A 13,610-nucleotide genomic window follows, 5' to 3' on the forward strand; every position below is an offset into this window, starting at 1 on the left:
GATATATATATATATATGATTGCGTAACTGGATTATTGAAATTTCTTATAGCCTATTATAACCATATATATGTAAAAGTGAGTTTGCTATACCAGTTTATCTAATAGATAAAAAGAAGAAGAATCTAATTGAAAAACTCAAATTAGCTCAGTTAATTGTCAAAGAAGAGGGTAGGGTCATCGAGAAGTTTTCAACAAGCATGTCCAAGGATCAATTGTCAAAGAAGAGGGTAGGGTCATCGAGAAGTTTTCAACAAGCATGTCCAAGGATCAATTGAACTATCAACAAATAACAAGTACTTCACTTATTAAAACATAAATAAATAAATTTAAAAAAAAATAATAATAATAATAAAGAATAGAGAAACACAAATAACTATTTCAGTAGACCACACTCCAGAGCAGACCATTGTTTTTCTGCAAATAATATGCATCCAGATCACTGAATATTAACTACGAACAAAGTATCCATGTTTTTTACATTCTGTACAAAAAAGCAAATGGGAAGCACTAACTTCCAGCATGTATATACAATAATTATTTTAATAGAATACCAAACCCCTAAAAAAGAAATAGAAGACTCATGCCTAGGAAGCTTATCTACATTTTCTCCCATGCCAAAAATCAACCATGGAAGAAAGCTTCACATGAAGCACAGAGAGAACTTCCAATCTTTTAGTTCAAGAGACATTTGGAAATCCACATCCACATCCAACCATATCTACAATTTACCCAAACTCTCCCCTTTTATATGTACATATCTGTCTGTCCAAGCTGCCAGAAGCTTAAAGTTACAGATTCAATTACCTCCACAACTATTCAGGCCGGAAGCTTACCAGATTTGGAAGGTCAGTCAATTGAAGCTTCCTAATGTCATTTGCAGTCACCTTGCAGGCTTCCAAAGTCAGAGACTTCAAATTCTTAAGTAGTTTCAAATGACGCAGTCCTGAGTGGGTGATGCGAGAATTTGAAACGTTTAAAGAGACCAATCCTGTGAGCCCTGCATTCACATAAAAGGGCGTAACAATTAATAGACATTGATGACAGTAGCCAATATGGTTACACAACCAAGATCCAACCAGCTTTCAGACAAATTATTGCTAATAAAAGCATTGGCCTGCCTCGCAATATTTCAAAAGGCAACCCCCATCCCTTTCTCCCATGTGCTCTTGAAATTCCCATGTTTGGCATTCTTTAACCTCAGGAGCTTATATGTCAAATTTCATTCAACAGCATAAGCAGATTAAGCTGGCATATATATATATATATATATATATATATATATATATATATATATATATATATATATATATATTATAACAAAGTCGAAGGGATTACCAGAAATCAACTCCAAGGTTTTATCTGTTAGGTTGCAGTTTTGTGATAGATTCAATAGGGTCAAGGATGAAAGATCTTTAATATTCTTTACTCCAGCATCTGTCAATCCTCCACCGCATATTTCTAGGGACCTCAAGTTTTTAAAGCCTGAATCATAGACAAATACAATGGTGAGAAATGAACTAGTTTAAATCTTGGTAAAACCAAACTGCAAACATTTCTGATACAACGAAATCATACAATCAGCTATACTATGACCTAAAGAACAATTTCTATTCACATTTAAAACAATTCCTACCCTGGAATGATTTATGTACCAACCAGGCATCAGAATGGAACTTAGAGAAGAAATACTATCATCATACACATAAATAGTGGAAGCTATTATTATCTAATTATCTTGACTAGTGTTTCATAATCAAATTCTCTGGTATTCTGCATATGTAGTTTTGCAAAACCACAATACCAAATATTCAAAATCATGGAAGTAAGACAAATACAACTCTAGCATACAAATGGTAAGCCTGCTGTTAAGCAAAAACAATTTCCTGGTCCATCTTATAACCGAGGTAATCCAACCAAATGACTCATCTGCCTTGTGTTAGGGCAATTGTTTTGAACACCACATTATTCAAAACAGAAAAACATAATATGCACAGGTAGAAGTTCAACTGGAATAACATAATATGCACAGGTAAAAGTTCAACTGGAATATTCAAACTACCACTTGGATTCTTTATTATATTCTACTTTATATCAGTTAAGTCTTTCCAAGGACTAAATGTAAGTAATTGACAAAGTTTGCATAACGTACTTCGTAGATAGTTTGTTCCAGAATCTGTAATTCGGGCTCCAAACAGATCCAAGTGTGTCAATCCGGTCAAACCTGCATTAATGATGACGTGTAAAAATGTATTGATATACAGGCAACATGTAAACACACTGTACATCAGAATGCAGTTTTCATGTAAGGCTACTTACTTGTAAGAGCTGCAAGTCCGGTATCTGTTATTTGCCGGGCATCCAAATTAAGCGATTTAAGAGATGAGAGCCCGGACAGCTTTCTTAAACCACTGTCAGTAACCACAGTGAAAGACAGATTTATACTTTCTAGTTTAACCAATCCTACAGGAAGCAAGGAGACAATAATTAGGCTCAGAAATAAAAACAGACAAGTGACAACAAATTTCATTTAAGAACATGGGCAACAGAGGTAGATCTTCAGTATTTGCATCTCCTGGATCTGTGGCATTAGAAAGCTGGCCACCTATCTTTCTATAGAATAAAGCATAATTTTCTTTACATTCCTCTAAACATTCAAAGATCAATAGATAAAGGAGGCAGGGGGGTTGAAATCAATTATGTATGGTTGTGAACCATGAGTGAAAGTTAAGCATATAACCTGACAAATGGCGGAGCCCATTGCTTCCAACTTCAGTATCTGACAATTCCAGGCATTTCAGATGCTTAAGGCCTGAAAGAATATGCACAAATATCACCTTCATCAAAATCAAGTGTCTAGAAATAGAAGAGAAGAAGAGGCACCCTCTAAATTACTTTTTACTTTGTAACCACATCCAGAGCAGTCGAAGCTATTCAGAATCACCAACATAGTCATGAGTAAATTGTACTTGAAATCCTTATCCACTTTCTTGTATCTTGCTTTTTGATTAATAAAGGATATACTTCTTCAAAAAATAAAATGGAAATAAACTGAGACCATAATGCAAGCAAACTCGTAAAGTTAAGAGATTTCACAAAACTGATCTGCTTTCTAAGTGTAACGTTTTTATTATTATTATTTTTTTTTTTAACAAGAATTTTTCAAAACATTTCTAATTAGGGAATTTTTCACATAATGACATCACTGTGAAACTCTTAGCTTGAACTCAAATTCGTCTATAATACACCATCGGAATTGATATATAAAGACATGTGGAAGTTCAAAATTGCAGAGGGAAAAATTAACTACACAACCATGAAAACTTCAACCTTTGAAATGTAAACATTCCGGAGTCATGAGAGTTCTGATATAATAAAAGATGTACAAAAGCATGCTTCAATTCCATGATTCTTATGAAGATAAACTTAAAAAGCAGAAGCTATCATGCATCTTTAAACACTGACCTGTCAAGTTAACGAGCCCTTCATCACCAATTCTACATGAATCCAGGTTCAGACTCTCCAAATTTGTCAAACCTATTCGAAGAAAGGCAAGAATTTCAATGCTATATTATATCAGTATTAATTAAGCAAATAAGGCTAATGGTTAAATTTTCAATAACCCTGCAAAGTAGAATGATAATTATATTCAGACAAACTTTTGAATAAAAAATAAAAAAATAGACAGATAACCACCCGCCCTCAAAAGTAGGCGATGAGGATAACAATCAGTTAAAAGAAAAAAAGAATAAGAAAAAAAAAACTAATAGCATATTATAATTTTATTTTATAGGCCAATTGACGCGTGCGCGTGTGTTACAGAAGAAGAAAGGTAGATTCTAATTCCATTGATTAATTATGAAAATTGCATGTATCATGTGTCTGATCAAAATCATGCCTCTCTTATATGTTTATTCCTAAACCATTAATTTCTACCAATTAAAAGTAAATGTCAAAACAAATTCTAAAATCACAGTTTCAAATTCAAAACCACAAGAGCTTAACCAACAAATACCACCTTTTAAGTGCACTAGACAGGCATCCGTGATGTCATTGAACCCCAAGTTCAGTACTTTTAAGTTTCCAAATCCTGCAGAGCACAATGGTTGCTAGAAGTTCAAGCACACTCGACTAATAAAAATAAATTAAACCCAACAAGCATCTAGGAAACTATATTCCCCAACTTAAACAGCATAGAACCATGTCATCATATCATTTGAAAAATACTTACGAGAAAACTTCTCACATCCTTCATCAGTCAGATGACATCGGCTCAGATTCAGATATAGCAGGGCATCAAGAGCTGAAAGGTAAGCCCAGGTAAAATATCAGGCCCAACCAAAACTAGAAGAAAGGGTTTAAGGACATTAGCAGGTAGGGAAAAAAAGTCGAAATTCTTTATTACACCAAGTTTTCTTTCAATAAATGACTATATGAATTCATACATCTTCACTTATGAATAATAGATCATTACAAACATAATAAGATCCTAAACTGTTATTGCATGTTATGGATGATTTTCAAACAGAATACCCTTCCAGATTAAGGAGCCCTCTAGTAACCCCCAGGACAAAACATTTTCAAAGAATTTATAAAGCTTGGTCAGTAAGTTCAGATAAATACCAAATCTAAGCTACTTCTTTCCACTCACATTTCAAGTACGCCTACCAGACATGATAGAAATGATTCATAAATTTCAAAATCACATATACACACAAAATAGAAGTCCATGTATTTTATATGCATAGCACAAAAACATTCATAACTATAATTCATAGTAAATTATCTACCTCATGAATGAATTTGGGGTTACATGGAAGATAAAGATAAAAATTTTAAAAGAATATCATAATGGCCAAGAACAAATTGCAAATACTCTGGTATGTAAACCTGAAAGAGAGTCCAAACATGCAGCAGTTACCAGGCATCCCTCCAAGTTCAGAAGAGAAAGATTGTGAAGACCTGCAACATAGAGATGATATAGATAGTTACACAAAAGGAACAATCACATAGGTCCAAGCTAGTTACCCCATATATGTCATATCTGGACAGTTATGTTATCTATTCACAGAGACAACAATTTTAAACAATAGGACCCTTAAATTTTCTACGTGAGTCCTATACCAATGAAACAGTTAACAGTTTTATGCTGCTATTCCTTTCAAAAACCTTACTTTATTCACTTGTATTACACTCCAGAACTACCTTAGTTAGCACCCTCATTTAAAAGCATTGGGTTCCGAAACATGCATTCAGACCCACACTCTCATGCACAAAGAAGCATGCATGTAGCACACTAAAAAAATCTTCTCTGTTAAAGATAATGGTCTAGTCCTGCACCTTCAGAACTATAATGCTATACATGTGGGTTGCTACAACATTTTCCCTCAGACAAGGAGAAGACTTGGAAGAGTTCTGTTCAGCAATCCTTTATAATTTTTTTTTTTTCCAACAACTGAGTTCTAGTACAAGAAAAAAACAATCGAGTTTTAGTACAAGAAAATATCTGTTAGTTTCATTTTCTCAACTATAAATGGGTTTAAAGGGGTCCATTCCAGCAAGCCCTTTTTACTGGTTTATATTTCTTTTCAAGAACAATTGAATTTGAAACTGTGCAAGGTTCTGCCAGTTATTTCTACTTGTCGACATTATAATATTTTCTAAGACTGATGACATGGTTATGCAATAAAAATGAGAAAATTTTCAATATCAATCACCAAAAAATCAAAAATCAAACTCCTCCTTCTAGGTACAGCTGAAATTCTTTTTTTTTTTTTTTTCAATTATATTATGAAGTGGTTACTGGTGAATCAAAATCTTCAAAGGAACTGCTATGTTTATGTATTAGGTATAGATCAAAAGTCTGTCAAAGCTATAGAATATCCCAGTCCTGCTCATTTTTGTCAAAAGAAATTTGATTGCAAGAGAAAAGGGCTAATTGCAGTATGCTGGCTATCATTTCGGTGCTATGGAGGAAAGATATAGATGAATATTTGAAAACCACATAGGTGGGAGGCTAGAGGATTTGTGGGAGACGGAAAGGAATTCAGTCAGCTCTCTGGGCACCTGTTTTGGTGGCTTTCAAATGCTATAGCCTTTCTTATATTCTGTTTCTCCTGATACCTTTTCTGTTGTGGACATCCTGTCCACATCTATTGTCTCATTCATTATATTTAATACATACAGTTTCTTTAAAAAATAATAAAAATAAAATAAATAATATCCCCGCAGCCTCCCAGGATCTTCATGACTGTTTCTTTTTCTTTCTATAAATCAGGAGTATGCTGTACAATCACATAGTACCTGACAACTATGAATATAAAGAATTACAAATGATTTCATCCTTACGTGTAGAGATGTAGATTCTGAATATAAAGAATTACGAAAGCAAATACCTTTCATATAAGTAATGCCAGAATCAGTAACCTTACTGCAGGAAATTTGTAAGCTTTTCAAATTTGTAAGTCCTGAAATACAACGGAACAAGTAATTCCAGTATGAGAAAAACAGCAATTTAATTCAAATTGAACATGAAATCACTATAAACATGTACATAATTTATATGAAGCAAGAGAGATCTCTGCATCTAATATGTTGCAAGGAGGAGCATACTGTATCACCAAAGATAGATGAAAATGAATAGCAATTCTGATATTATATGCACGTATAAGACAGTCTAACATATCAGAATCTGAGTCTCAAGTCTCAACAGAATCTGTGTCGTGGGAAGCTTCCAATAAAAGCCAGGCCCTGGAACTGTAGGTCTCTAAGTCGCATTTTTTTTTTCCCTTAAAAAGTTTTTAAGTTTTAAACAACAGAGAAAGGCTGGCCAATTTGTAACGTACCTGAGAGAGGCTTCATGTCAGCATCTGCTATGGAGTTGCACCATTTGATATTAAGAGACTCTAATTTTGTTAAACCTGTTGAAAGATTTAAATGAAATATGAGACATGATTAATATAGTCACCAATAGTGAGAACAGTGCCATGCTAAAGTGAAACCAAGAAAGTGTCATGCAAGGTTCAAGATAGCATCCTAATGTGCATGATATGAGATATATGATTTAACAACTTAGTGACCCAGACACTATAAACACATGTTCAAAATAACCCATAGTCTAGTTTTTCCACCATGATTATACTGCTGTTCATACAGCCCCAAGTATTTCATTATTGGGTCACACATGAATACGTGAATTCTGTATGTACACATGAATACGTGAATTCCGTATGTGTACTGAAATGAATGCCCAACTCATACATTAACCCATTCATTTGATCAAAAACATTCATCTGATATATGGATGTTAAATTGTATAGACAATAGGACCAGGTCTAACTGTGCTGCAGGACAAATCAATGCATTGTAATATAAATTCCCTTCTTACTGTTTTCTCCTCATGTTCAATATCATAAAATTTTTCTTTTCCAGATAACCAAAATCAATGTTCAGAGGGAAGAAACATAGTTCAGTTTTCAGATGAGTGCATAGAGGCAGACGTACCTTGAAGATGAACAAGTCCACCATGGATCCCTGGGCATCTCTCCAAGTCCAACTTGATCAAGCCAAATAAATTTGCAAAGGCACTCATTCCATGAGAAGTAATTGCACCATTTCTTCTAAAACTCAAATTTGTCAAGTTAGATAGACCTGAAGGAAGATAACATAAGTGTCATATGCTGAACGAAGAAGATGGCCATGGTCAATAACATGAATGTTCTTCCAAATTCAGGCATAAAAAATTTAACAACAATGTTGAGCACAAAGAGATAGGATAAACAAAAGAAAAAAAAATAACAAAGAAAAAGAAAAAAGGTAGTATAGTTTGAGTTATAACCCTGTCGAGTTGTGAAAACTGTGCATTTTGAAATGTAGCATGTCAAATAGAATATAAGATCGCAATAAATCATCCTCCCTAACTATGCCCTCATTCTTCTCTTTCTTTTCTTTTCTTTTCTTTTCTTTTGTTATGTCATCACAGAGCTGCTTAAATAGTTTTAGCTTACAATTAAAAGATATGTGCTATTCCAACAGCTATTTTTGGCTGGCCACATATGACTAGCCAAAAGTCCGGGTGAATTACACTTACTCAAAAGTAGATTATTCATCAAACATTACTGTCAATAGATTGCAAAAGAAGAAACATATATACCACTTATGTGTTCCAGCCCATGATCTGATATCTCATCACAATCATTAAAATTTAACGCTTGGAGATTTGTGCAATCTTTGAGATAAATTAACCCGCTGTCAGTAACATCGGAACCAGAGAGATCTAGAGAGAGTAAAGATGACCCTTGTGAGGATATGACATCCATCCAAGTATCATTTACATTAGGGTATTCTCCCAAGTAAAGATCCTGCGAAACAAAGAAAAGAAACTTCAAGGTCAGCCTGGCAAACTGACAATTAAGAGAGACAGGACAAGTTACTTTGACAGAATTTCTTTTGTATCAACTAGAAACAGTAGTTGCCAAACTAATACTATGAGGTACCTGCAAAGCACAATCCCGGAAAGCTTCAAAAGAAACATCAGTTAGGCATCCGGAGTACACCAACTCATTAATGATCTGTTGACTAATATCTCTTGGGAGCATAGAGAATGTGCTATATTTATTAATGTCCTGTCAATCAAAGAAGCAATTGGCATGAGCAAAGATATACTGATCCCAGTCTCTATCCCAGAAACGTTCAAAAAAAAATTACCTCACGTATTTTCCGTACGCACAAGTCCATGAGGGATGGACATTGCCCTTTGTCATGTCGAATATCTATAGCAGGTCGAGAGAAGGAGGTTGCCAACCACTTTGAACTCCCACTTTTGGAATATCTTCTGGAAATCCCTCTAGGAAAATTATCTTCATCATCTCTATGGTTTCTCTTCCTAGAACAAGCTCCCCCCATGGTGAAAATCTGGTAATCAAATGACTCAAGATATACCTAGAAACTGCAGCAGAACACTACTCTATCCATTCAATTACCAAAACTTGAAAATACACACCCTGCCCTGTAGAAGTAGAGAGTACAGAAAATAAGTAAGTATCCCGTACAATCAATTCGCCCAAAACACTATTATAATCACATTCATTATGATCAACACTACAGAAGTGTGATTGACAATATGAATTGACATTGACAGCCAATGTCAATCCTCCAAGATCCCAAATTCCTTTGAACAACTCCAAGCAAAATATATTCCCACCATTTAAGTAATCAACCAGGAATAATGAAAATAATAACCACAGTCAAACAGGATTATAGCTGAACAATGAATACATCCACCCCGGCAGAAGAATTAAATACGGTAGCCATTGATTCTATGAATCACTCCGGCATACAAATCATCAAGCACCTATTTACTGAGCTGCTCTTTTTTCTTTTTCTTTTTAATCGATACTCGGTTGCTAGGTGGTAAAACACATTTTACAAACACTATCAAATCAAAGAATTGAAGCAGAGCAAAAATATTGTATTACAAGTTTTACTACATTGGCTGTCCTATGTAAGTGAGTTACCGATTGTATAAGGAAGTTTTTTTTTTTTTTTTTTTTGGATTATGTGGTTGATTGCCATAAAGATGTTCATTTCCTTCTTCGCCTATTTCAAAACAGTGTCAAGTATTCGTCCAGCCCATACAAAAATCAACTATACGAACCACAATTAAAACAAATCATCCAGAAATTTAAAAAAAAAAAAAAAAACATTTTAGATATACGATTTGAGTTACAGGAAGCCATTTGAGTTACAAAAATCAACTATACGAACCACAATTAAAACAAATCATCCAGAAATTTAAAAAAAAAAAAAAAAACATTTGAGTTACAGGAAGCCATTTCCACGAAAAGAGTCATAGAAATTAAGAAATACCAAAAATAAAATTCGCTTGCTGTGTAAATAAATCGAACAAGACGCTTGAAAGAAAGAAATACGATTAATTTCGCCGGAAAAACAAAAAATAACTTCCGACGGATTTAGATATTTCTGAAAGAAACAGGCAATGAATTCGTAATCAAAAGGAAAATAAAAAGCGAAATTATACCTTCACATGATCAAAGAATCGTGCTGTGATTAAATTATTATTATTATTTTTTGGCAGAAGAGAAGATTGAGATAGAGAGGGATCAAAACTCCAAAAAGTCTCCGACGAGTGATTTCTACAGAGAGAGAGAGAGAGAGCTAAGGAGAGAGTGACGGAGACTGAAAGTAGGTGCGTGGTGGAGTAGGGGGGAACCAAAGTCCGAAGCAAGGGATGGTCGACACGTGGGGCGGTTTAGTCAGCTGGAGATGGCTGGGAGCGCGGGATAAGAGGAAAGGAGTTGTTACCTCTAGCATTATCCATTGGGCTGATCAGGGGGCCCACTTTGATAATACTTGGAAGTTCGTGCACGTTATCTGTTTAAAACCTTAAATTAGGTAATTAGTTTCACTTTGAGAAGCAAGCTCGTCGCTTATGCTTAAACTAATTTTGAACATCATATTAAAAAACATATGGGAAAATGTAAGCGTCTAAAGCTCTTTTATTTAAGGTCGGGATCACTCTCTTTTTTATTTAATTAGAATAAAAGTTGGGATCTCTCTCCCAAGTAATTCTTCTCTTTCTTTGCAACATGACCAACGTCTTTCTCTCTTCTTTTATAAAACGAGAAGACGCTCTCTTTTCTCAACTTTTCCCTCCACATCTCTCTCATCCATCTTCTCTCATAGGCTCATCGAGTCATTGCCGCATATGATATTTCTTTTCTATGGTTTTCTCTTCTCTGTTTTTTTTTTTCTTTTCTTTTTTGTTGCATCTCCAGAAAGTAGGGTTTTCGAAATAATAAAAAGAGGTATGTCTTCTACTTTTCTAGACTTCAATAGAGAATGAAAAAGAGATTATGCTTTCTTTTTTTTTAATGAATTTGGCTAACCCTCAATACTAATGCATGTTTTGTTTATGATTTTGTTGAGTTTTGTAGTAGGGTTTTTTTTGTTGTTGGAATTTTGCAATAGAGTTTGACATGTTCATTAAAAGATAATTTGTTTTTTAATTTTTTAATTTCATTTCAGTTAAGAAAGAAATTTCATTTGATTTGTGTAGTTGTGTTGATCTTCAAAAAATTATGAAATTGGAATTTATATAGACTTTGTTGCACTCTTGACAAATTTAACAACGATGACTTATATCTGAGTTTATCAATATACAAATACAAGGTCTAAGAATAATTCTGGCCCAGGGCCTTGAAAGACTTAGGACCGGCTCTGCATCCAAAGTGTCTCTCATACACTCATTTTATTAGTTTCTTCATTTATTATAATCATAAATGGTTATTATAATCATAAATTTTTCTTAAACTTATGTAATCGAGTGTAGAAATTTTAAGATGACCACCAACTAATATATTGATATGTATCTTCCATATCAACATAAACTAACGGTTATGTACTTAACAAAGTTAAATTCATAGAAAGAAGAAATTCTTAATAAGCATAATTGTTCTTACAAACAAATTTTATGAGCATCTTTAGCAATGCTATCTATTTTTTAGTTACATTTTAGTCAAAATAGCTAGAAAGTCATTTTGGCTAGCCACTTTTAAAATATATCTGCATCAGTTCTCTCTATTTTAGTTATTTTTAAATTTATATTATTTATTGAATAAAGATAAAATAGTTTAATTATATATATATATATATATATATATATATATATATATATATATATTTTAAGAAAGGACTGGTGCAGCGGCCCTCACGCCTTAACCATAATGAAACCATAGGATACATGGGGGCGACATAGTGCCTTAATCTCAAATTACAATAAGCCACAAGAGAACCACCCGAGAGAATAACAGGCGTCTCATCTAAGAATATGCATTCTAACATGCACCCTTTAGCGAAGAGTGCTCTACAGGCTACTCCATTCGCTTTACAATTGTGGTGACAAACCGAAAAGACAATGCTCACGCGGAGCCGTGAGTTACCAATACTATCAGCTTTCCCAGCATGCTGCCACCGGAAATATAATCCGGTGACACTTAGTTTCATTCTGCCACTAGGAGACTGCGACCATTTGACAAAGCAAGAAACTCGCCTCTTACCTAGAGCAAACATGGCACTCAAGGTGCACAGGCCGGGACAAAGCCCACATCTCCAAACCAAAACGCGGTCAGGGCTTATTGAAAGCATAAAAAAAGTTACAACTAAAGAACCAAACAAGCTGAAAAATAAAAGCAATAGAGCCCAGATTAGGCCCAAGACCCGACCAAAAAAGTGGGAAAGCCCCACCAGGCCCAGAAGAGTTCCAGCCGCATTCCCACCGTCGCATGTCCACCACCATCCGCCGATCGAGCCTTCACCGCCACCGCAGCACCGCCGTTCATACGCTGCCACTCGCAAGACTGGAGATGACTACTCCCGTTGGCCAGATACCAGATCTGGAAAGGGTAAGGCACCACCGATCGAAACAGATCGGATCGATCTCCCCATGGCAGAAAGATCTCCGATCCCAGCTTCCCTCCACCGCGTAGCCCCCAACTTCGTTGAGCCTTAGCACTCCGTAGCAGTGAATGTCGCCTGCACCTCCCTCTCAACCCCGACAGCCACCATCGAACCCGAGTACTCTTCTGGTCATCCCAATCTCTTTTCCCCATCCTTGACCCGGATTCCAGACACAAATCCTACCACCAACCAATCAAGCAACCAAAGCGGCGCTAGAACACGAGGTCCCGTCTGACGACGACGCCGCTAGGACGTGCCGCCGGACGGAGAAGCAGAATAACTACGGGGCACCAAGCGCGTGGAGGCGCGTTCGAGAAAAAAACTAGAATACAATAGCAACTTGAATAATAGAGATAGAATAACTTAAAAGAAATGTTTTATAATTACATAGAATAACTTAAAAGAAATGTTTTAAATTAACAAAAATAATAGAGATCTTCACCTTTACTCTCTATATTTAGGAGCGAGATAACTAAAAGTTAAAATGAAGAGCCACTTGGGAGTCTGGTGTAGCTGCTAAAATTGATAAAAAGCTAAACATGTTCTCCAAAATTAATTAAGAAGTCAAGATAGAGAGTTTGCTAAAGATGCTCTTAGGAGTCTAGTGCAGCTACTAAAATTGATAAAAAAAACTAATCATGCTCTCCAAAATAGCTAAGTAGCCAAGATAGAGAGTCTAATAAAGATACTCTATCACTAATAGAATTAGTTACAAAAATTCATGTAATCAGATATAGAAGTTTCGTATCTAAACAAAACAAAGTCAACGCGTTCAAATTTTATCCTTCTAATTTTCAAATACCAAATTGACAGGACATGCCCGGGGCATACCTTGAAATCCGAGTTGGCCCTGCGGGGCCCACCTTAGAAGAAATTCTACCAAATTGGAACTTCCCCTAAAAATAGACTACCCAAAACATGCAAACCACACAAAAGCACTTCTAACAAACTAACCTTATTCTCCTAGAGCCACCTTGATCCCCCAAGTCACAACATCTCCCATTTCACAAGTACAAGTCTAAACTTGATAGCATTAATCCTACAGGTTATCAAAGCAATTCTAATCTACTAGATAACAAGGAAAACAGAAATAGAATGAATACACATAAGCTATGCTGTTGACTATGCATCGAA

The 13,610-nt window shown here is 35.2% G+C and overlaps 1 protein-coding gene across 1 annotated transcript; it reads right to left on the bottom strand.

Moving 5' to 3' along the window:
* Nucleotides 1-408: 408 nt before the first annotated feature.
* LOC133725049 (uncharacterized) lies at nucleotides 409-10,222 on the bottom strand. The gene is made up of 16 exons (XM_062152069.1): nucleotides 10,039-10,222; nucleotides 8,706-9,006; nucleotides 8,495-8,623; nucleotides 8,152-8,359; nucleotides 7,503-7,649; nucleotides 6,845-6,919; nucleotides 6,395-6,466; nucleotides 4,890-4,961; nucleotides 4,231-4,302; nucleotides 4,018-4,089; nucleotides 3,465-3,536; nucleotides 2,740-2,811; nucleotides 2,319-2,462; nucleotides 2,152-2,223; nucleotides 1,338-1,484; nucleotides 409-999 (listed from the first exon to the last, which is right to left on the bottom strand). Exons 2-16 carry the CDS (start codon nucleotides 8,901-8,903, stop codon nucleotides 815-817), a joined length of 1,737 nt encoding a protein of 578 aa, XP_062008053.1. The 5' UTR covers nucleotides 8,904-9,006; nucleotides 10,039-10,222; the 3' UTR covers nucleotides 409-814.
* Nucleotides 10,223-13,610: the final 3,388 nt, after the last annotated feature.

The sequence above is a fragment of the Rosa rugosa genome, chromosome 1 (assembly GCF_958449725.1).
Source record: "Rosa rugosa chromosome 1, drRosRugo1.1, whole genome shotgun sequence".
NCBI classification, from domain to species: domain Eukaryota; kingdom Viridiplantae; phylum Streptophyta; class Magnoliopsida; order Rosales; family Rosaceae; genus Rosa; species Rosa rugosa.